Here is a 24652-nt window from a genome sequence, read left to right as displayed (position 1 = left end):
CCCGAAATGTAAATAGCTATCGGTCCAAGCAGATACAAACATCTCCTTATATGGTGTCAACCATACAGTTTCGATGTAATTAACCACAGCTGGATGGTTTTGTAAAATTACCTACATATATGACAAGTTACAGAGATATACTGACTCATTTCTTGATTCCAACAACGTTTTCCACATGGAGTAGAAAGAATTCCACAATTGTTTTTCTCCTAGCAATGACTTGCAATCCTTTCAATTTCACTCCTTTCAGTCTGAAAGGACAATCTATTTTTTTGGTGCCAATAAATTTCGTCGACGACGTCTTATTTTTGAATGTGCCACCACGATCACAATGTAACTACAATTTGGGTCTCTTTCCGAATCCACCAATCTCTGACCTTTTAATGACAATGATAAATCCCAAATTACGTCCAGTGTCTTGAACCTAATCAATTAAGGATTGACACGATTTGAATACCTGAGGATATAGTAATTAATATAGAAATTAAGAAAGTTAGGTCAGGAATTAAATGCTAACGTGTGAAATTTAACCCTAAAATTGAATCTTGAAGCCAAGAAATTTCGTGGTAAATAGCAACATTATCATACCATGTTAGTGAAAAATTCATTTGTAACATCAACGTCTATATTGTCTTCACTTTCTTCCACAGGTTCGTCTTCTTGTTTTATGAAAATATCATCCTGCCAACAATAGATATTCACCTTATCATATGCAATTAATAAAAATATTTTATGAAAAAGTAAAAAAATATGTATATTTACTTGACCGTCACTAGAACCACTTGACAATCGCAGATCTTCAGCCCAACTTCGTAACTGATCCAAATTCATTTTTTCTCTGAAATGGCGAAAATAAGATAGAGAGAATGGAAGAAGTGGAGAACATCTCTACTTATAATAGAAAAAATTATAGCCGTTAAACTTTGAACGTTAAACACAGAGAGTCATTGAAGATAGAGCCGAGAAAGGCAAAAAAAAAAACCCACTTTAATACGTTTGGATTTCAACTATAAACATCACTGCATGTGTTTTTGAACAAAAATGATTGAGTTTCGACTTCTAAGAAGCACAAAAATCGACAACAATACAGTCTCGTTTTTGGTTCTGAAATAATGTAATTTTTTATTTAACATGTGAGTTGACAACGTTTTCAGTCGTAGAATGATGTACCTACACCTTAGAGTAGGTTTTACATGTACCTTAGAGTTTATTTACAACCACCCTATGGTCAATCAAAATTGTGATTTACCAGAAGAAGACATAATTGGACAACTATGTCAGTTTTTGTTATTGTCCCAACAGCTCAACTTTCCTTGCAGACTACTTTGAGTAGGTTTGAAGCATCTAGTATTGTGTTGTTTTCTTTTCCATCACATAATCATTTCCATCTTAGTTTAATGTTTAAGATATCTCCATACACTCTTAGCTACTAATTAATATAATAATCTTCAATCATAATCCATCTATGAGGTACAAAAACAAACTATAAACAAAACCCTCTTTTATCTTAAATCCATGTTCATGCCCTTTTTGGTGCCTAATTATGGTACCACCTTATTTTGACTTTTTTGATAACCGAAAATGACACCATACAATCTTGTCATTTGAACATCCGATATGAGTCTAAACTCGAACTGTTATGTCCACGGATACTTAAGTTTCCCACCTAATAACATGATAGGTTGGACCAAAACTCATCACGTGAGGATTGAACTCAGGATCTCCGAAGTCCATATGACTTGCTTCTAGAGATTTATTATTTTGACTTCTCGATAAACCCTCTTTTCAACAACCATGTCCAACTGAACCAACTAGAAGAAATACCAGAGAATTTGGGTCCCATTTCCCTCCCACAGGCATTAGGTATGAAGGTCTGCCCCAAAAGTCACTCTTATGGAGTGAGTTCGTTTCACAAACCCTTTTGAAATACCAAACGTCTTTACTCACTCCAATAGCCCTTTCTATGTTTATTTAAAGCATCAAACCCCTCAAATCCTCCAACAACTGCCCAAATTAAGCCTCTAGCTTTCCTTCTCTTTTACTCTCTCAAAATGGCAATGGCAAGTATATCAGTACTTCTGGTTTTGTGTATGGTGGTGCCAATTACATTGGCAACTGATTACACCGTAGGAGACTCCACTGGATGGGTAATGGGTGTTGATTACAGTACATGGACTAGTGGCAAGACCTTCACAGTTGGTGACAAGCTTGGTAATTTTGGATCACTAAACTCTCAAAATGTTTACATACTTGTTAAGATTATAATCCCACATCGGTCTGACATAATCCAGCTAAGTGATTTATAAGCAAAACCCAGTCCCTCTCACTTCAACAATGTGTTTTCTGGGCTTAAATACTATTAAGTGAGATGGCCTAGAGAAACAAAGCCTTACGGGTTCAGGCCTAAAGAGGACAATATTGTGTTTGGAGTCGGAATTTCAACTACACTTCAATTGAAACAACTTTATCTTACTAAATGTGTTTTTTTTGTTTTTGTTTGCTTGGGTTAGTGTTCAGCTATGGAGGTGGGCATTCAGTGGATGAAGTGAGTGGTAGTGACTACAACAGCTGCACGGTAGGAAATTCACTTACAACAGACAGCAGTGGTGCCACCACCATTACACTCAACAAGGCAGGCACTCATTATTTCATATGTGGTGCTATTGGACATTGTGGGAGTGGCATGAAGCTTGCTGTCACTGTTGGATCCGGATCTCCGACCAGTACCAATACTTCACCGGCGGCTTCCGGTGGTAGTACTACTACTACTACACCCACCACCACGACGCCAAAATCCAACATGCCGGAATCTTCTTCAGGGAATCTCTCTCCATTTGTAGGTCTAGTGATCACTTGGGTTTCATTATTTGTGCTGAATTTTTCATGAGTATGGCAAGGGGGTCCCGCCCTGGCCAGGATAGAGGCAGTGCTCTGTTCTTCTTCTCTTTATTTGTGGTGTTGTTATCAGTTTATAGGCATTCACCAGTGTTGTAGTTGAGTAGAATGTTTCGTTTTGCATAAATTGCTTTGTGTAATTTTTTTACTTCAATAATAAAAAAACACGTAAATCTCAAAGGAAACTCCTAAAACAAGTCAAACTTATAATTCTCGGATTTTATTTTGTCGAGCAGTTGTTGAATGCTAGCTGTTGGCCAATATTGTGACATCTACGCTCGAGCTTGGGTTGAGCAGTTGTTGAGCATAAGGAGCTGAAGAAGCACAAAAGTATAATTTATGCAAAATCCAATCTTATTTCGATAAACAAAACATCAATTCAACCTAAAAACATAAGTAAAAAGGTGTATAATAATATGCGCATCAATGTGCACCAACAATCCTCGTGAGATTGGAGCAATGCTTTTACTTTGACTCTTAACATTCTCTTCATAGTTCATACCCTTCCAAGAGCACATTCACAATCAAGAAACAGTACCTCCGACAAACCATATTATACACTTTCTTACAACACTAGAGTCTCACACACAGCCTGTCAACCAAAATCAACCCCCCAGAAAATTTTTAAACAATGTTGAAATTCTTTTGAACTGCTAGCTTGCACAAATTTATTCTTCATGCACCATCGTCATTGATACTTAGGCTTAGAAAATACGTTTACAATGTGAGAGGAGCTAGACTTTACTTATAAAGCAATCGACTGGATTATGCCAGACTAATATGAAATTTTAATCTTGATACTTTCCTACACTTGATATAGGAATTGATTTTGAGTGGATTTGAAGTTGATTTGGATTAATTTGGAGCTGAATTGATAGAAACATAAAGTTGCATGAAATTACCATTTTTACGAGCTAGTAGAAATCAAATTCCAACGGAATTGAGTTTTGTTTGGTTTTTGCCTAACTGGAAAATTTTATGACGTTGTCCAATTGAGTTGATTTTTGGTCGGCAGAAGCAAAATAGCGTTTTGAATCGAACCAAACATTGTGATACTTGGCCCCACCCCGGTTTCGCGAAATTCCATCGTTTTGGGCCTCAAATGAACTTTTTTTTAGGGATATTTTTGTAATTTTATATTTTCGTGTTTTCATCTTATTAGGGTTGTAACAGGCCCTAGTGGTCATTATCTTTTACATTCTATCAAATATATCAAAACCCTAGAGAGTCTTCTCTCAAGTTCCTGGTGGATTCTAATATTATTTTGCATCGAACGTTGGTTTGATTTGTGTTTTCTTTTCCTATATTGATATGCTTGCATTAGTTAGATTATATCAGACCCAACGAACAGATAGATACTCATCCAATTGGACCGAGACTATTGAAATTATCAACTCAAACACAAAAAAGATAGTCTCTAAACATATTTATTCTTCATAATCTGTCGCCAATGATACTTGACCCAAAACCGTATCTACAATGTGAGAGAAACTTGCTCGACAACTAAGGAGGACGAAAAGAACTACCAAAGGATCACCAATAAGAAAAAAACAAAAGACGAAATAGCAAAAACAACCATAAAATAACACTTCTACTAGCAACTACAATCAACAAAGCCATCTACGAAAACCAACGCTCATCCAAACTCAGAGACCAAGCTTAGATTGTTTATCCTTTGCAATAATGGACATCAACTCCGTAGGGACTTCTTCAATCCAACATTGGAACCAAAGGAGAACCAAAGGAGATCCAAACCTTTCTTGGCCAAGATATGCTGCTTTGTTTATAAAGTTAAGGTGTGAGATTCCTCGAGTCTCTCTTTTGCCAACTTTCTCTCTCTCGCCCACAGGCCACCCACACCCATTATCAAGCAAAAGCAAAATTATTATTATTATTATTTTTAAAAAAAAATAAAACAAAAGTAAAATTAATAAATAATAATTACAACCCTTTTCGTCTCTCTTGTCCGTAGCAAAAGCACATGGTGTCCGCTCCATAACAGCTGCTACCACGTGACACCTGTTATAACCCCCCAACCCCCCTTTTTCTACAGGCTCGCAGTTCACAACGCTTGTGTACTTGACATGGTAAAAAAAGAGACATTGACCTCCTTCCAGCTGTCCACGAAACATAATCACCACATTACAGACCACGGCCCAAGACACTACATGATACCTCTGCTATATGTCTCGAGAGTCTCTGTACTACTTTGCTCCAGAGATCAATCTGACACGACATTGTTTATTAACGTATTTAAATTAATCATAAGGATAATAAATATATTATCTCATCATAATTAAAGAAAAATAAATTTACAAGATGGAGAGATAAAAAAAAGAAAACATATATGAAGATGTCTCCCCACTTTCACTTTAACAATAATCAATATTAATTTATATGAATTTTAAAATGATAAAGTCACCATGAGTTTCAACTAATCAATCTTAATTTATAATTTATGTAATGATTAGATTAATTGATATCTTAATTTATAATTTGTTATGAAGATATAATAAGAATTTTATAAATACTAATTGATCTTCCATAGTCTCATATCCCAATATGTAACTTTTATATATATATATATTAATATTATTTGATTTTCTCGGTTAACCAAAAAAACCATGACAGCAAAAATATCCAAACATTTACTAAAATCATAACTATATCCGAAACCATGATTACAGATTGATTTCTCAGTTGCGGATTGATTGTAGATACCCCTACTTTTGGCTATCCATATTGAAACAATTTTGTAACTGTTTGATTATGAAATTGACCAAAAATTACATTATGCCGTTGATTAATTAAATTAAGAGATACATAAATGGAAATGGAAATAAATATCATAAAAAGAATCCATAATCAGCAATGATACTAAATTAACAATAATAAACTAGAGTAGGCAATCCAATCTCAACCGTCAATCATCATCTCCCAAAATAAAAACCAAAAGAAAAAAAAAATAAAAAATCCTACTAAAAATATAACCGTGAGAAATATTCAGATCTACAGTAGCAAAGCCGCCGCGAAAGCGATTCCAGCAACAGATCCGGCGATTGCTAATCTGTTCAAGCTACCACCGTTACTAGGAGCACCACCTGGAGTTCCGGCAGGAGTGTCTGCAATTGAAGGAGGCGTAGAGGTAGAAGGAGCAGAGCCAGGGGCCGTAGGAGACATCGGAGGTAAGGCCGTCGGTGCTTCGGTCGGAGGAGTCACAGTGGATGGAGCAGGAGTAGGAGTCTTGGTAGGAGGCGTGGAAACTGGTGCAGGAGTAGTGGATGGAGGCGAACTCTTCGGCGCAGGGGTCGGCGAGGCTGAGGGAGCCTGAGCCAAGGCGGAGCCAGCCACCAGAGAGAAGAGAATGAGAGTCACGAAGCTCGAGTAAGCCATTGTCGATCGCTGATATCTCTCTCACACAAATCACAACGAGCTTTGCCGAGCTTTGCAGTGAGAAGACTCAGACACAGAGCACAATGAGCTCTGTGCTCTATTTATATGGAAGATTGGGTGCAGTCGGTTGTAGACAACTTTATATGAAATTACGCTTCGGTCCTTGACTCTGCCAAAATAATCAAGGTGGCATCCTAGCTGTCCACGTAGTATGTTCTGGCAAATTTGCCAAACTGGGACCGCTGATAGATCGGCATATTCTTCTTTTAAAACGCGTTGATCATAAGCCTCGTGATGGACGGTGTCTGATTTGATCAAAGTGGGTTCCATGAATACGAGAGTTGTCAATTAATTATGAACAAAAATTCCTAGTGACCGTTATGATTTGCACGTTATAGATGTTCAAACAACTCCAGAAATTATTACGTCGACTTAATTAATTAGAATTGAGAAGGTACACTAACACACGGCATTTGTTGTCTCCTCTTTCTTGGTCAATGGTTCTTTAACGGTCAAAACTTCAAATTGGGTAGATTAAGACAATTGATTTCAACGTTGGTGACTAAATAAACATGAGATATTTTCACCCTTTTTGCATGTACGGATTCAAATATCTATAATTCATATTTAATGATGAATAAAAAATAAATTTAAAAATAAAAAATAAAAGTATGTTGTAATGTACGTCGCACCTCCCAAATCATTTCATTAAAATTGTAAACTCTCCTATTATAAATGAATTGTGGAACACCCAAATTGGTGGTTAACCACTACCAAATGCCACATCAATTCGATTTTAAAGGTAATAGTAGGAAAGACAAAACTCTGTCCAGTTCGAATGATTGAATCTTTTCGACTCGGATTAAACCAAGTTTGAACATAACTATATGTCCGAAATTCAAATCCAAACAGATTTTTTTATGTCCTATTTAAATCCGGGTCCAAACACATAAATCTTGTCCGGTCTATTTGTCCGGACCCTAACCGGATTAGGTTATTATTCGATTTACTTGTCCGGATTTAAACCAATTTGGATTTGGACAATTAATTATGTCCAAAATCCAATTCGAATTAAGATCTGGACATGTAAAAATTTTATAAACATGTTTTGTTGTTCCATCTGAAAACGATTCTGAATCGATTTTTTTGCCACCACTGGCTAATAGAATTATTTTAGAGTTTTTATGCATTGTTGTCATTAGCTCGAATAATAGGTTGTCAATATGCGACTATCTTCTGTTTTATTCCGCTTCTGAGGTGTCATTGATGCCCGATGCAGCTGTCATTGCTCAAAGATCACACAAAAAAAAAATATCACACTCTGTCTACTTCCAAGATGAGCATATCCAGCTCACAAATCTTAAGAATAAAGCTTTTTTGAAGTTATGGGCTGAATTAATTGTTGTGAATTAACCAACAAAATCGGAATATAGAAAATCTATAGAAACAAAAGAGTGAAAGAATACATAAATTTAATGAGATTGATACAATTTGCCTACATCTTTAGACAAAGAACAACGAATAATTCCACTAAAATGAAAAAATATAAAAGAGAGATGAGCTCAAGCTACTAACCCATGTCTCTTTCCCTCGCTCTGGAAGGCACTTTTCCAGTGCTTACAAATCAGTTGTGTTTGGTTCAACTTTTACTAATAACATTTTATGTTGTGTACTTTTGTGACAAATTACATGGAGGGGTAATGCATTTTAGTTGTAAGTTGTAATAAATCTATTCTATAAATTATTAAATATATTATTATTATATTTTAAAAACCAAAAAATAATATTGATAAACACGTGTCCTCACATCTCCCTTTCATTAACCAAAAATAAATTATTTGATTTATTTGATTTTTACATTTTTTTTATACTGACTTCGCAGACTAGCACAGTAGCAGCACACCCTCCATTATCGGGATAAAGTACTGATATGAGGGATAAAGTGATAGGGGATAAAATGGCAATAACAAACAAAGACTGAGGACAGAATGGGAAGAAAAATCGAAATGCTATCAAAATTGTACAAATGGGAGCATTTTCAAAATGGGTACTTATGCTACCAAAAGTGCCTAGGAATTTCCGCCAGAAAATATTTGTTTGGCTAGGTCATAGCATTTATATTTTTTAGTAATAGAAATGTTTGTGAAAAAACTTTACCAAACTAGGTCATTGTTTAGACAAACTCCACCTTCTGTTGTGTTTTTCATTGGCATTTTATAAGACTTGTCTATGCTAATATCCTGAAATGTCACCACCAGAGTTCATCAAACAGGTTATGGCAAGCAAAGAAGAGTGTACACATCAACATAGCAACACCATGATGAGTAGTGCATAAACATTATTAGGATTTAGAGAGGGTGGGTCGTCCCTAATCCCTATTATGATAATAACCAGCCACCTTACCCGGATATATGAGCATGATGAGTTTTTCAGTGAAACGTAATCAAAAGCTGTGGCATAATTTCACAAATAAAACATGTGGGTTTTTGTTTTTTTGTTAACCGAAAAGTACATCATACAAACTTGTTCTTTGGATATTCAATATGGAACTAAACTTCGATTGTCAACCCACGCGCACAAAACTTTCCACCTGGCGACAAGATAAATTGAGTCATAACCCATCGCATGATTACAAGGGTATTACTATCAGTGGGAATCGAATTGTCACATGCAATATTCAAGAAAGGCATACATCATTTGGTTAACTCTGGGTTTGTAGTTGGTGATCATTGGCTTTGGTTGGTGCATTAGGTCCCTTTTAGGTCTAGCCAACTGCCACCCTACACAGTACACCCTATTAGTTTGGCTCCTCTTCTTTGAAGCAAAATATTGTCCTTTCTACTTCATCTGTAAAGACTTTTTAGTCTTACTAGGGCCCAAAGACAGGAAGATTGTGAGGAACACACTGACCAAAAGTTTAATTTACTTGATTCTTTTCTACTGATTGAAGGTTCAAGTTTCTCAACCACCAATCCCCTGCAAGATAATCTTCTATCAGTAACCCATTCAAACAAACGTGTAATTTCTGTTTACTGCCATGAAATATTCAACAATCCAGTACAGTAATAGGACATTCCTGATTTCCTTCTATTCATACTGGTTGAATTGATAAGAGCAATCAGCTTGATGGAGGTGAAATCTGCACACAATTGATAAAACAATCTTTTTAGGCAGGAAGGAAGGGAAAAAAAACCGCGCTTCTTGATGCAATGCATTATACTAGAATGTGAACGAATCGAACATGTGAGTGTGTTCAGTGAGAGATGAAATATGAGAGAACAATTGGGATCAAAAGAAGAAATTGCCATAGAAAGTCAAGGATATTCACACAATTTCTCAGAGATAAGAGGAAAATAGAGTAACATATCCATTGCAAACTGAAAGCAAGAGGGTAGAACTTTATAATATTCCAGAAATAACAGTCATAAACAAAAGCCAGTATTGCTTCAAGATGAACCTCACAGCAACAAGAAACTCAAGATGCAAATGCACACAAGTATTCATAACTAGCAAATAAGGAGCTTGTGCAATGCTCGGGCTTTGTTTTGGATTTTATAAACCTCCACCAAATGTTCGTTTGTTTCAGAGAGACAGAGAGATCAATTTGGAAGGAAAATTTTTCAGATGGCTTAAACAATGATAGGGAGTTTGGTAGTCCACAATGAAAGACCAAAATCATCAATAAATAATGTAATCAGCTAACAGTGAAACTTGAAAGTTTTAGATGAAAGTGTGTGCCAATAACAAGCTCGCTGAGAGACCAAGGCCTTAGTGTTTATCGTACAATGCCAAAAAAAAAAGAACTTTCATACTTTTATGTGCTGTTGGTTCAACAACAACAATTCACCTGGTAATCATCCAATTAGGTGGCTCAACAAAGAATAATACAAATGAAACATAACATATAAAGCCTCGCCTGAAGGTCCAATGCATGCTTACCAAGGCACCTCGAGAAGGTAGATCCTAATGGTCAATTGAGAATATTAGAAGTTCATGTTGAGAGTTCATCCCACCTGCCCTCTATAAGTTCGCAGGCAGGATTCTGCAGGAGTGAATGGCAAAAATCATAGCCAAGTTCACAAGGATAATGGACTGAAGTTACATGAAACTGCAAAGAATTGGCTTAACCACAGGCTACCCCCGGGTTGAGAAGATGTTCATCCATTCAAATTCTTTTCAGTCAAGCTATTCAAATTTCAGGGAAATACTTTCTTGTACGCATTGGACAAAAATAATACTTGTAGAAGAAGAATGACCATATTTAACAGTTTTTTTTTTTTTTTCCTCAAAGAAACACAAGATTATCACATGCAAAAATAATTGTGGAAGAAAAATGAAAATCCAGTTTGCCCTACCCTATTGGAACAAATACAGTGGCCACATCATTTTTTTTCTCTGAGGGTTTTACTTATTTTACTGTACTGGAAACATTGTGGAAAAAGGATTACGTAACGATACAAATTTTAGGAAATCTAAGATATGACAGTATAACCTAAATTATAAATATGCTTCATTTTACTTGAGGCATTGCAGATTTGAGAACAAAAGTAGACGCAGAAAGCGCAAACCAGCTAATTAAACAGAAACACAAAGAATATAGTAGTTTAAGATCTACTAAAGGCATTTCCGAGGGTTTACCTACAAAATTGCCAAGTGAAGAAAGTGATGAATATCAATTCTTCCATCGGTGGACAATCAACTTGTGTCAGTAGTATCTTTTTGCTCTGTGCCAGAGGTCAACTCATTCGGAGTATCATCAGATGATGAATCCCCTTTTGCTTACATTTTCACAAACTGTCTGCTACGTTGCACTCGAATTGATCTTCCCATAAAAATCTGCACAAAAGAAATTTCTTAGAGTTCTTCATTTCTGATTCCTGGGATCTTCAAATTAAACAATGCAATTTAGTATCAAACCCAGTCCATGCTGGCATGCTCAAAAACACATTTTTACGATTTAAATAATTTAACTTAATCAAATAAATGCAGCATTACCTTTCCTTTGAACGCACAAGGACCTCCTCAGCTTCTTTCCTTGTCTTGAAGGAGACAAATCCATACCCAGCGGACCTTCTTGGATTATCATGAAATATAACTTCAGCAGAAACAACATTTCTGCCCTCTGCCTTAAAGAACTCCTGAAGATGTTGAGAACTTGCTTCATAGGACAGATTTTCGACTAACAGATTGAACGTTGGCACTGGCCTAGTTACAGATGCGGGAGGAGGTTTTTGTCTTTTTCAGCTTTGCATAATTGACTTTTAAAGCACGACCCTCAAATTCCTAAACCAAATTCATGAGACTACAAATTAAAAATAAGAATAGAAAGAGAGAGCTCCATAAGAGTGCAAGTGTGCAACCACCAAGAATAATAGAAAACTAATTCTCCACCATTAGTTAGGGTGTGAATATAAATTTTGTCATTGTCTTTTCAGGCTGATTAGGTTTCCTAAAACTAAAATTTGAGCATTCATAGATACAAATGAGCCAAACAGTTACATTAAGCTCTCGTCACATGGATTTATATGTTACGAAATGCTCAGCAATAATTCTAATTACATCTATCGTCAAATCACCTCAAGAAAGCTAAGTGAGACGAAAGTCACAAGAATTTGAGATAAACCCACGAAGCAATTGGAAGGATATGCTTACATATGAATCGAGATTAGAGAGAGCCGCAGCAGCTTCTTCAGGTGAGCCCATGGTGACAAATGCCAAGCCCCTGTTCTTGGTCTCGCCATACATCAAAAACTAAACAACCGCAGAGACCCGCATCAGTAATTCAATCAAAAGCAAAATCCCATACATGGAAACCAAAATTATTCTAAACAACAACGATAAAAAAAAAAGTAATTTACAATACCTCTACATCGAGAACCGTCCCATAATTCTCAAACAGAGATCGAATATCCTCAGCAGTGTACGTCCAAGGTGCATTCGAAGCAAACAACCTGGTATTGGAAAACTCTTCTTCTTGTTTGGTGTCTAACTGAGGCTGTGAGGAGACATCATCAAGAACTGGGTCTTGGACTGTAGAAGAGAAACGGGAAACTAAATAGCTAATTCGTAGTCTTCTAGTTGGGAGAAGCTGAGTCTGAATATGAGAGAGAGTATATAGAGACCTAGAAAGAGAGATGTTGTTGGTCGAGTTTGTGTTTGGAGGTTTATAAAGAGAAGATAATGGTGATTTTGTGAAAACTTTTTTTCAGTGGAGAAGCGAGGGGATTTTGGGCAATGGAGAAGGAGAATTTAAGCCATGAACACAGACTTCACTCTCTGAGATGTTTCAGCTTTGAAGACAGAGTTGGCTCGACCCTGAAACAACATCATATGCGAGGCGCCGTCTTCCCGGACCAGAGGATCAAAACTCAGCCGTGAGCTTCGATTTTGGAAGAGAGGGGAAAGAGCCAAAGTGGGTCAGTCGTTATTTTTAAAACGACGGCGTTTGAATCTATTGGGCCTTCATCTCGACCTGCTTTCCGTTTGACTCAACTGGGCTTTCACTCGGCCCAAGTAATGACTCGGAAAAACGACTGCGTTGTTTTCTTCAGAGGTCGTCAGTTTAAAACGACGTCGTTTTACTCTATTGGGTCATCTGCACTTGCTTTCTGTATGAATCAACTGGGCTTTTGCTAGGCCCAAGTAATGACTCGGTCAACAACTGAGGGGTTTTTTTTTTCCCCTGGGCTTACTTACTTTCCATATCCAAAAAAAAAATTCAGGCCCAACAAAAATGGTTCAAACATGATCTTTATATTGGCTTTCTCAATTCTCACATCTTTGGTAATGGAATAACAGACAACAAAATCACTAAATAGAAGCAGAATATTTTACAGCACCATATTGATGTTGATATACATTATAAACAAACAGAAAAAAAAATCTATAAATTGTATTTTTTTAAATTAATAAGAGGGATACATCCATGAAAAGAAACAAAATACCGAGTAAAATGAATGGATTTCATTACTATAACTTGACACCTATTATTCCTATACAACAAATAAGCAATGGCATCACCTTTCATCCTTTTTATCTTTGTTAACTTATTTCAGGAGAAAAGAGGGGTGGAGGAAGGGATTGATCCTGTTTTCTAATGATTTTTTCCAGAAAACCAAGACCTTTCATAAACGGTGTTCCCCCGAAGGACGGGCTGCATATGGTCGATAATTGGCTCGTCAATAACCTTGAGGCAGTAGTCAGCCCATGGCTTTGCGCACGAACAGCAAAATAAATACTAACAACGATAGTTCAAGCATCAACTGTGGACGCATCACACTTTCATGAAGGGCCTGCCACCTGTAAGTTCAACCAGTAGATAGCTGCTGATAAAGCCTGTTATCCATTTCAGGGTCTTCATTACAATCAGAACAATGATTCTAGGAGATCTAATATGCACTACTTTAATAATGTACACTGATCCAAGCTAAAGTACCACCTTTAAAAATGTTTGCGGCTTGGGGTGCAGAGATTTGAACCCGTGACTTAAGGATCAGAGATAAAAAAAAAATTTAGTAGGTAATAGGGTAAGGAAAGGGGAAACCAAAAGTTTCAGTAAACTTCACATCAAAAAAGAGTAATGCATGTGTTGGTCAACTTCTAAAGTACTCATTAATTTCAAACAACTAATTCATGTCTGTAAACAGTAGGTACTTTGGCATGCCAACCACAACATGAGCATTCTTCCTCGCTTCAGACACTTAAATTAGGTTTCTTTGGTCTGTTTTTCTGGAATATCATTGCATGCCGAGTGTATCTTCTTTTTTTACTGTCAAAAGGAATGCTTAGGTTTTTTCAGCATTTGTATGTCAGTTCTGCAACAAAATTTTCAATTTAATCCCAACCAAAATTAGGAATGTTGTCTCCTTTCTTTAAATGAAAACAGATGACAATCCATACTAACGTTTCTCTCTCATATATAATGTACCAAATTACCAACTAGGACTAAATTCTCATGTTTCCTTAATCCATGCAAGAAAATTCTTAGGTGGTTGTGCAAACAGTTAACTTTGTCACTATGCTTTGTAGTGAACAAAGTTGCTACATGGCATGCAAGACTGCAGGAAGAAGATGGATCGGATAGCACATGAACTACAAATAAAACACTTACCAATTTCCTTCAGCAGAGCTGCTGTTTTCTTCATTCATTTCCTCCTTTGCAAATTCTTCTAATATAGCACGTTGACGGTCATTCACTTCACTATAAAAGTAAATAACTCAATTGATTATAATGAGATTTTGTATCTTTGCAAAACAATAACAAATAAAAAAGGGAAAAGCAATGAATTCAAAAAGTAATCACAATAGAAATCAAATCTACATAATTGAAGAAGCAGGGGATAAAGAACATTTGATAACTAATCCATAATATAAGAGATATTCTAGCTCTCCTATCTGGGAAATTTAAAGCCAATATTGCAAGAAAGCTCAATAGCTCTCAACCTATCAACATCCACACCTTTCTTCCCACCTAAGCAAAGAAGACACACTCACACACACTTTAGGTTGGAATGTTTTATACAAACTGAATGGTTAGTTTTCCATTTTCTGGTGGTCTATTTCATATATATTTGGAACCACCCTCAGCTAACTGACTGAGTGCATCCCTTTGTAGGCTTTTACCCATCTTTTTTTCCTCCTGTTGAATCTTAATTATCCCACTCTATTAATTACTATGATATGCATCTTGCTGCCATCTTCCACTTTATCTTTCTTGAAACTCTTTCCTTTGTTTTGTTATTCGCAAAAATTGTATTTCTACAACGATTTACAAGTTCCTCGTTTACACAAAGGCAATGCTAAATTACGTTGACAACTCTTTGTATTTCCATAACACCGGACCTCATTTTTATTCAAAACAATTGCTCTTTTATGTTTTCAACCAATCCTAAATTTCATATGCTTCTGATGGTTTCTTGATAATTGTTAGTGATGCATGTCAACATGTGGTTGAGTAAGAAAACTGACATCATGTCGAAGAAAGGTTCAATTGATGTGTGTCTCTTTTCTAAGTAATGTCAGCATATTGCAGTAGATGTGCAGCAACACAACGCAAGACAGGATTAAACAAATGAAAAACAATAATAATCATATTTAATTAAACATTGAGGTCAAGATGGTATGAACTGATGGACATGTACAACAGTACCAGACAAAAATCTAAGCATCCCATTGTGGATTGATAGATTCCAGGTAGATGTTAAGAAGTGCAGTGGGAAGCAGAAAAGGCACAGATATTTCTAAGAAAGAAGGATATCAACATGAATGGGTTGGAATGAGAGTTTAGTTTTTAATTGGATACAGTGGATAAAGGAATCAACGCGGAAACTTCAATTAGTAAAGTAAGGATTCACATAGCTGATGTCATAAATATGACAATGATTCTTCATTTCATGAATAGAATTCTCCAAACTCAGTATAAGTGATTAGTAATGCCACGACCATCTATTCATGCTATAATTTACAAAGTTCAAACAAACAATTAGACATGTAACCAAGTAAGGAAATAAATAAATTGTGCTTATACACATCACAAGAACTCAACTTTAACACAAACAAGATTTCAGAAAACCATACAAAAATCTAAAAATATTATATTTGATGCCTAGAAACTTGTGTCCATAGAGGGGCAGGAGTTCTTGCCATCGGCAGTCAGGCATTGCCCCCCATTATTTGCTTCCATAAAATTTTTTTGCAAAGCCGGTACATTGAACCAAACTTTTAGCAACCGTCCAACTCTATAAAAAGTGAAGTGGCAAATACTGGTGCACAATGAAACCAATGTTAAGGCCCAAAAACATCATATGAGTGCCTACTTGAAACAAAGAATCTGAAGTTCAGTTGCACAACGCCATATTATTCTGAGATTCTGTTTTAGAAATTATATATATTGATAAAACAGAGGGGTTCCAGACATCACTCCAAAAATAATTGCACCAGAAAATACAAGAAACAATCCAAAAAAAAATATTATGCACAATTAACATGGTTAATTATAAATATATCCCCAAAAAAATTGCATCAATGAAATATATAAAACCACCAACAGAGATCACACAATTCAGAGCAAATAGAAAGCTTACGTCGGAAAATTAATACGAAAGCGCACAAATTGATCTCCATGATCTACAAGAAAACCGTGCTTTGGAAGTCCTGTGGAAGCTTCATTTTGAGCGGGGAACATATTGAGGGCAATTGAAAGCATAGTGGAAAAATACAAGAAATCTGCTATACCTTTTCCTCGTAGTACCAGAAGTTGGCCATGCTGAACCCCCTTTGGTATCTAAGCGAGCCATCATCGCAAATCATGGGAAATTAATGTTAGAACAGGTTTGGGGCATCAGAGGAATACCAAACATGATGGCGCGTAATGGCAATTAGACATTTAGACCAAACATGATGGCGCAAAATGGCAGTTAGATCAAACATGATGGCGCAAAATGGCAATATAGCATTCCATTTACAATAAATGAATTTCAATTTTTATATATCAAAAAAATCAATAGAAAGAGATTTCACAACGGAAGGGTTTCTTTGAGGGCAGAAAGGGAGAAGGGTTTACTTAGTGATCAGTGTATAAAATTCCAAACTTTTTTCATTTCACTACTACAACCAATTCCACCTTATGTTGCTTTCAGTTAAATTCAACACTTAACCATACTTTGACTTTAGTGCCGGATAATTTTAACCAAGTTAAACACTTCCTTATGCTTTAGCTTAATACTAAAAAATTTGCATCAGCTGAGACGTATTGAGTCAAGTGCAATACAAAAGTTATCAACTTATAACTCCATTTACTATCTGGTTGATAACGTTGAAACAGTCTTCTTTAACCAAAGAAAAAAAACAAAATTAGAAAATAAAGATAAAATGTATACTTTTACTTGCGTCTTCTCCGACAAAGTTGGCACCTCAACCTTTCCACCAAGCATAGCCTGCATGAGAATCAAAAAATGTTTACGAATGAATAATTCAAACATCAATTTAATAAGGCGTGATAGATATACTTTGTCAAAGTACGATTAAGATAAAATAAAATAAAACAAGTATTTTGTGAGTCAAAACCTATGAGTACCATACGCAATACACACTAACAAATTGTTAAATATGTATTAAGCATAAATATTTCATCCTTTTTATGGAAAAATATGTCATTTCATTATAGCAATATCCTTTGAATCCACACAAGCCTCACAAGTTTGCAGCCTAAGAAAAAGCAGGCATAAAGCAGAAGAAAAGTATTTTCCTTCTGAGTAGCAAAAGTTTGATTGTAAAAAATGAATAACTTTGCACAAGTCAGCTTCCAACAAATTTGCTCTCTTTTTCCTGTGAACAAAAAATTTGCTAAAATTGATGAATAAAGGCAACAACTCAGCAATTATAAATGCTGATTACTTTTCCAGTAAAATATCACAAAAACTTCCCATATTTTAACTCCAACCTCACACAAAATCAACAAGGTGTGTGGTTTTAAAGTGCCTTTATCGCAAACTTTCTAGTATTTCTCATCCATTCTAACTAAAATGCACCTTAGGATCTAGCAAATGGCTACAGAAAAAAATGAACAATCAAGAATTTAAAGAAAAGCAAAATGGCTAAGCGATTGCATGAAGCCAAAGTATGTGTAATCAAAGAGAAACCCGACAAGCACAATAAACTATTTGTATGAAGTTTCAGTTCTCACTTGTGTAAGGCTTATCTTGTAGTCCACGTAAACATCTGCACCATCTCTAGAAAACACAGGATCATCAGCAACCTACATGACGAATAACATGGACAGATCTGAGAGAAATTGCAGTTCAAACAAAAACGAGAGAGAGAATCTGAGATAAATGGCAGTTCAAACAGAGAGAGAGAGAGAGTCAGAGAGGAATTAAGATTCTGAAACCTTGTAATAAACAAGTTCAGTATAGCGTATTTTCTAATCTCCATACACCCAGAAAGTTTATCCAGATAACTAATCCGTTACACGGACCTTCTAATGATTTAGAGATAGCACATTAGAAAAGATTAGCTTAACAAATAAAATAACTTTGTTCTCTGCATCATAATGAACTAATTTTTTTCGCCTGTTGTTCTGAATGCCGCTCTCATATTCAACAAACTGTAGTAAACAACCAACTCACTAATTGAATTAGATTTTTTTTTCGAATACAAAAAGAAGGTATTGAATGACGCAAAGGGAATGCAACATATATCCATATGTGTTTATGACTTTGTAATAACAGAAAACATAGAAATTATCAGCTGTTAAAATCATTGAAATGGCTTGTCTAGAAGGGTAGAATTCTATTTACCAACCAAACTCTTCTCTACAAAAAAAAAAAAAAAAAAAAAAAAGAGAGAAAGAAAGAGAAAGACAGCAAGCAAGTGAGATGGATAGAGGAAAACCGAATCAGACGTATGCTTTTCTTCGCGAATGCATTCATGTTCTTTTGTTAATCCATGATTTAATAAGAAAAAGGTGAACAGAAAATGAAGGTACTGTGACACTAAAATGTTTAGAGAGATAGCGGTTGCCTTAAGTTTAATGTACAAACTGCCAGAGTGACTTCGTGGTCCTCCAAAATTCCCAGCACCAGGAACACGGATGGTATCTTCAGTGTCCATACCTGGTCAATTTTCCCAATAGCGGGGAAGAGAGAGAGAGAGAGACATACAAACTTCATTAATAAAAATAACAAATAAATTAAATAGACAACTCCTTAATATAGATCAATTTATTTTGAATTATCCATTGTGTTTCTTTTTTATTCACCCAGTGTAGCCCCTTATATTTCATTTAGGCTTTGAAGTTTGACCTTCAAACCTCCCAGAGTTACATAGTTCCAAATTCTAAGAAGATGCCAAATGCTTTATTGTCGCACGGAAGATTTAATAATCATGAATTCGGAGGCATAGCAAAACATATTATGCAGTTGATATCATACAGTCGAGAAAAGTAGCACTGCTCAATACCGGAAAAAGTGCCTATAGGAAAAAATAAGACATACATATACATGAAAAGGAAGGATTTGATCCTATTTCTTGCCTCCTGATGTAAAATTTTTGGTTTATTCATAATAAAAGCATCCAAAACCAACCTGTTGGTATGGTAACTTTAACTTCCTTCACGCCTTCAACTGCACCATATCCTCTGCATGACATACAACGGTCCTGCAATGGATGGATAAAACATCACTGACCTTAGCCACAAAGTTAGATGTGACACTCAATGGAGTCATCGCTTAAATTGGCATTTGACCTTAACAATCTGACCAGACCCTTTACATGTGCTGCATGTTGTCGTAAAGGGAGGAATTGTTACCTGAGTGAGGATTCAATAAAAAAAAAAGAATATTGAGTCAAATAGATAGTGAAAAATATTGAGTCAAATAAGTTGTGAAACGCCTAAGATAATAAGAGAAAAAAAAAATATCCCCATGAAAGTGAGTTTTCTCAAAAGAAGTAATCCAGTACTCATCACCATATTAGCAGCACTTACTGTACCGATGCCTCTGCAAATTGGACAAACTGTCGTCTTAGCACCAAGTGGATAACCACTCCCATCTGCACCATAAGAAGGGGCAAAGGAACTTAGTCATTTATGATGGTTGTGGAATAGTTCGGAAGGACAGGGTGGAATAGTTCAGAGAATGGGGTGGAATAGTCAGAAAGTACATAACATAATCATCATCACCATCATCAAAGCTATAATCCAAAACAATTTTGGAACAGCTAGATGAATGATGAATCCATAAAAATTAGTTGGAGTCACAATGTGGATTCTCCATCGCCAAACTGCAATAATCCTCCAGAGCTAAAAAGGAGCATAATAGACAAAATGAAAAATATTAAAGCACTGATACTTCTATTATGCTAATTTAAACAATACGACACTTCAGATATCCCACAGCCCAAGAAATTTGAAGGAGCGATTTAGAATTCTCTCAATAAAGAGTTAGGCACTTGCGCTGATTCATGATTTTATCAAGAATAAAAAGTGATGTTTATCACCCCTAAGTATATACCGAGGACTCTGGCATTTTGGTTATGACATAATCTAGGTAAATTGTCTCCCTCATTACTCACGACATTTTCTAAGGGACTGCTTAAGGAGAGAGAAAGTAAAGTAAATAGTAATCCTATGACTATCAATTTATCTGTCCAGCTTCATTTGTCTAACGACTTATCAGCGAGTGGAATTTCTTTGTTTACATGTATCAGACAATACGAGTCCCAAAAAAATTGGATCCACCCAGAAATGCTATCTTGCATTTCAATTTGTAAGAGAATCAAATACAGCCGGTATAACAACACAAAACCAAGTACCTTAACAAATTTGATATGACGAATTGAAAAAAGAGTTCTATATATCACAATCAAAGCATCAAGATTTCCAAATAAAATTAATTTCATTATAATGCTTGTTTTACTTACGGCAAGAATCGCAGGGAACATATGCATCAAAAGACAGATGCTTGGTGCACCCATTAGCAGCTTCCGAAAAGGAGAGCACAAGATCCACCTAAAAAAGCCCCCATCAGAATACAATCCATACACTTTAGCTTGTATGTATTTAAACTCGGGACTAACATCCACACTTGCATATACACTTAGAGTGGACCTGAATATCAGATGCAAAATGATCGGTTTGATCTTCAAATATCTGTGAAAAAAAATATCTCTGTTAATTTCAGCTTTAAACAATACAAGTAAACAGACCACACCAGCTTGAAGGAATAACAAGATGCTAGAATGTACTTCAGAAAATATTTTGCGGAATGAATGAGAAAAATGAGCCTGGTGAGCATTTTTAAATCCATCCGCATCACCATGATGATATCGAAACTCCTCTGCTTCATCCGGATGATACCCTCCACTCTCAGATCCCCTACTCTGCTACTTGATAGAACAGAAAGATAGAGAGAATATTGTCGGTTAGTTCATAAAACCTTTAGTGGGACTGCAGGCTTTAAACTGCATCAACATCTAATATTTAGGAGAAAAAAAAGTGCAGTACCAACAAATCCTTGGACCCCAAATGATATCTATTGAAAAGCAAACACAGATACAAACAAAATCAGGAATGAAATGTCAAGCAAGTAGTTACCATGTCATACTGGTTTCTCTTCTCAGGATCTTGCAAAGTCTGTAAGTTACCAAAACAGAAGGAACAAGAAAACCATTCAATATATATGGAAAGTAAGACAATATTAACAATATGACAATTGCATCTTCCATTTATCATTGGGAAAGGCAAAATTCAAAACCAACATGGAAAATAGAGGGCAAAGGGAGAACACAAAATGAAAATCATGAGAAAGCCACAGGGAATCCCAGCCCAGGCCCAGACCTCATAAGCGTCTCTTATCTCCTGAAATTTCCTCTTTGCAGAAGGATTGTTCTTGTTTGAATCTGGATGGTACTTCTTGGCAAGCTGCATAACAAACGGGAACTCAGCAATTTCAAATGAGAATAGTGACATAGTTGTCACAGGTATCATATGATATGCAAGAAGAGTTTATCAATCCAAATAAAAGCATACACATTTCTCCAAGGTGGATAGAAAGGAGACCACTAATGCTGCTAATTCGAACATCCACACCTAGGACAAAAAAACTACTCTTCTTCAGCAATGAATATACACGTCTAACTCCCAATCCATAGCTTCCCTAACTAAATGCAAAGTCCAAATGATTCTCCATTGTTAATTTCAAGACAATGGCCACCAAAGCTTCCTTAGTTGCTTTGTTTTGGGATAAAACTATAGACCAAGAATTATGCCTTTAACGTCTTTCTCAAAAAGTAATTTTGTACCATTCCTGATAAAAAGCATAATCTGGGAAGCACGGACACGATACTGCACGGATATGCCGACACAACAATGCTCAAAATTATAAGGATGTGACACGTCAAGGATACGGCAAATAAATATATTTAAATTTAATTCATATAAATTTCCAACTACAAATCAAAATATTATAATATCATAACAATAAATAATTTCATGCATCTAAATCTTCAATTGGATTTTCTTCGACATTCTCCATCCTTCCATCATCAAATATAACTGCTTCCATCTCTAGTTCATCAAGTAACAAATCGGCAACCTGGAGAACTCTAAATTCATCCATCATATCATCAAAGGCATCTCCTCCTATATCCCACATCTTCGTGTATCCTTGCATGTGTTACGGACTTTTTCTTGATAAAAGACGAAGATTATTGTGAACATAGACCAGATCCTCAACAAGTTTAGGCGCCAACTCCTAATAGAATGAACGAACGAATACTACTCCAATTGTGCTCACAACAAGATGAGGAAGAAGGCTGCCCAAGCAACTTTAAGACCAAAGATTGAAGCATAGGAGAGGAAACACCATCAACCGCCCACCAAATTTTTTTTTATATCTTTTATAAAATATTTATGTTTTCACTTTATAGAAAGTAGTTGACGACTTTAAGCGAAGTGCCGAACACGCATGCGCTGCATGTCCAGCAATATTTTTTAATTAAAAAAATAAATAAATTGCATAACACGGTGACACGTGTCCGTGTCCCACAAGTTTCCGACACTTGCATTGGCTATCAATACGCGTGTCCGTGTTTCCCAGATCATAATATATTTGACCCACCACCCCCTTTTTCCAAAAGGTTCTCCAATTCTTCAAAAACTACTCCTAAATATGTTCAGGACAGGGCATCAAAAATAGGACCAGACCTCCTTGAGAGCTACCATTCAGAATCATCTTGAAGATAGACCCAGCCCATGTTCACGTTTACGTGCAGCCAACCTCAATTACTGGATTCAAACAGAATGGACATGTTTACAGTATCATTACAGTTACAAGTTCTTCTATGCTGCTATGCAGTTTCCACCAATCACTTACTAGGTTCCTACAGCTCGCTTTACTATATTCAGCTCTCACATTATCAAAGCAGATTTATGGCTTTGTAGAAACAACATGTTATCACTTCAAACAAAGCACATGGCTTTTAACAATCTCATGATAAGGGTAAAGAGTGTTAGAGGTATGCAGTATGCTGCACAGCCATATACCTTTTGAACAATTACAGCAAAAAATTAATGTTGTAGATTCACGTATAGGCAAAACTTGGAATTGGAAAGGAAAATGCCCAACCTCAGAAGAGGAAAATACAAAATGCCAGTATTATACTAACCACATAAAAAGCCTTTTTGATCTCATCTCTGGTGGCATTCTTAGAAACACCAAGAATTTCATAATAGCCTCGTGCTGGATAGCAACAAGACCCTGCCAAAACGAATGCAAGCATAGTCATAATTACAAAAACTAACAAAGGACGAGAATGTTTTAAAGGATTCAAATGAACCATAAGCTTCTTGGCATGAGGAAGAGTGCGAGAACCTGTTGCATGAATATAACGCTTTCCCACTAACAGTCCTGTGATTTCAGTATAATCAGGTTTTCCAATTACAAAACTGCACCTGTGCAAAGCTTATCCAAACAATTAGAGCGAAAAAAAAATAAGTTAGGGATCCATAACAGAGGTTTCACAAGAACGAGTAAAACTGTAGCACTAGAAACAAATATAGTACATCGTTCCGGAAATATGCAAGGGTGCGGCGGGAAAGTCCTACAAAACCGATGCACCTGGTGACTGCCGGACTCCACGGCCATATACGATATCAAACACCGCCGGCGCTGCATTTAACAAATTGCCCACATGAATCATCCAATAAATTTTGTTTAGCCAATCAGAACGAAATTCAATAGTCTGCCGATCAGTTCAAAAGAATCTCTGCAGAGAACTAACAGAAAGATTCAACAGTCGAATCATCGCTCACCAGGCCTAGCCAGCTGAATCTTCTCATTATAAATTAAGAGGAAGAAGCCGGAACAGAATAGACGAAATGTTGAACTATTCGTTAACCTCGCATAATAGAGAAGCAAAATATATGAATTCGTATCCACCAAGAAAGAAATAATACTGCACCGCTCGAATCCTTGGTGCCCACCGAATACTTGAGAAGGTTTAGGGTTTTGCGCAACGGCTCTAGCCTCTAGAGGTGTCAAACGAGCCGGACGTCAGTTAGGGCGGAACGGCCCGGCCCGTTTGGGGGCAGTATTTTGAAAAAATGTCTTTTGTCAAATTGTTGTAATTCCATCCAAAATCGTATTAAATGATGATTTAAAATATGTTGTTGAATATTTTAAATATTCATAATATTACTATATGTATTTTGAGTCAATTATCATATTATATTAAAAAAATTCAAATGATGTACTTCACTTGCGATAAAATCTATTACATATAAAGTAATGGGAACACAAATTATGTTTTAGGCTTTCAGCAAAGTCAGCATTGTATTGCTCTAAAATGCTCTCACATAAATTGAACA

At 36.1% G+C, this 24652-nt stretch overlaps 2 protein-coding genes and 1 pseudogene across 6 annotated transcripts; 1 reads left to right on the top strand and 2 right to left on the bottom strand.

Moving 5' to 3' along the window:
- The first annotated feature begins 2001 nt into the window (after positions 1–2001).
- Positions 2002–2993, top strand: LOC120001126 (blue copper protein-like). The gene is made up of 2 exons (XM_038849392.1): positions 2002–2211; positions 2511–2993. The coding sequence occupies exons 1-2, from the start codon at positions 2052–2054 to the stop codon at positions 2885–2887; spliced, it is 537 nt and encodes a 178-aa protein (XP_038705320.1). The 5' UTR covers positions 2002–2051; the 3' UTR covers positions 2888–2993.
- A 6314-nt stretch (positions 2994–9307) lies between these two features.
- On the bottom strand, positions 9308–12490 carry LOC120000702 (annotated as a pseudogene).
- A 680-nt stretch (positions 12491–13170) lies between these two features.
- On the bottom strand, positions 13171–24299 carry LOC120000882 (chaperone protein dnaJ 1, mitochondrial-like). Of its 5 annotated transcripts, none has more exons than XM_038849050.1 (19): positions 24098–24299; positions 23849–23954; positions 23658–23747; positions 23452–23543; positions 21623–21706; positions 21380–21418; positions 21031–21168; positions 20894–20935; positions 20707–20794; positions 19772–19836; positions 19532–19594; positions 19371–19443; positions 18808–18899; positions 17972–18043; positions 17166–17222; positions 16522–16570; positions 16371–16440; positions 14399–14488; positions 13171–13623 (listed from the first exon to the last, which is right to left on the bottom strand). In XM_038849050.1, the coding sequence occupies exons 1-19, from the start codon at positions 24122–24124 to the stop codon at positions 13596–13598; spliced, it is 1365 nt and encodes a 454-aa protein (XP_038704978.1). In that variant the 5' UTR covers positions 24125–24299; the 3' UTR covers positions 13171–13595. The 5 variants fall into 5 exon arrangements, with proteins under 5 accessions (XP_038704978.1, XP_038704977.1, XP_038704975.1 ...); XM_038849049.1 differs by having other exon boundaries at positions 13171–13587; positions 24067–24296; XM_038849047.1 differs by having other exon boundaries at positions 13171–13587; positions 24098–24294.
- Positions 24300–24652: the final 353 nt, after the last annotated feature.

This window comes from Tripterygium wilfordii, chromosome 6 (genome assembly GCF_013401445.1).
Source record: "Tripterygium wilfordii isolate XIE 37 chromosome 6, ASM1340144v1, whole genome shotgun sequence".
In the NCBI taxonomy this organism is placed as follows: domain Eukaryota; kingdom Viridiplantae; phylum Streptophyta; class Magnoliopsida; order Celastrales; family Celastraceae; genus Tripterygium; species Tripterygium wilfordii.
The sequence above is the reverse complement of the archived record's forward strand: the minus strand, read 5'-3'. Positions and strand labels throughout refer to the sequence as shown.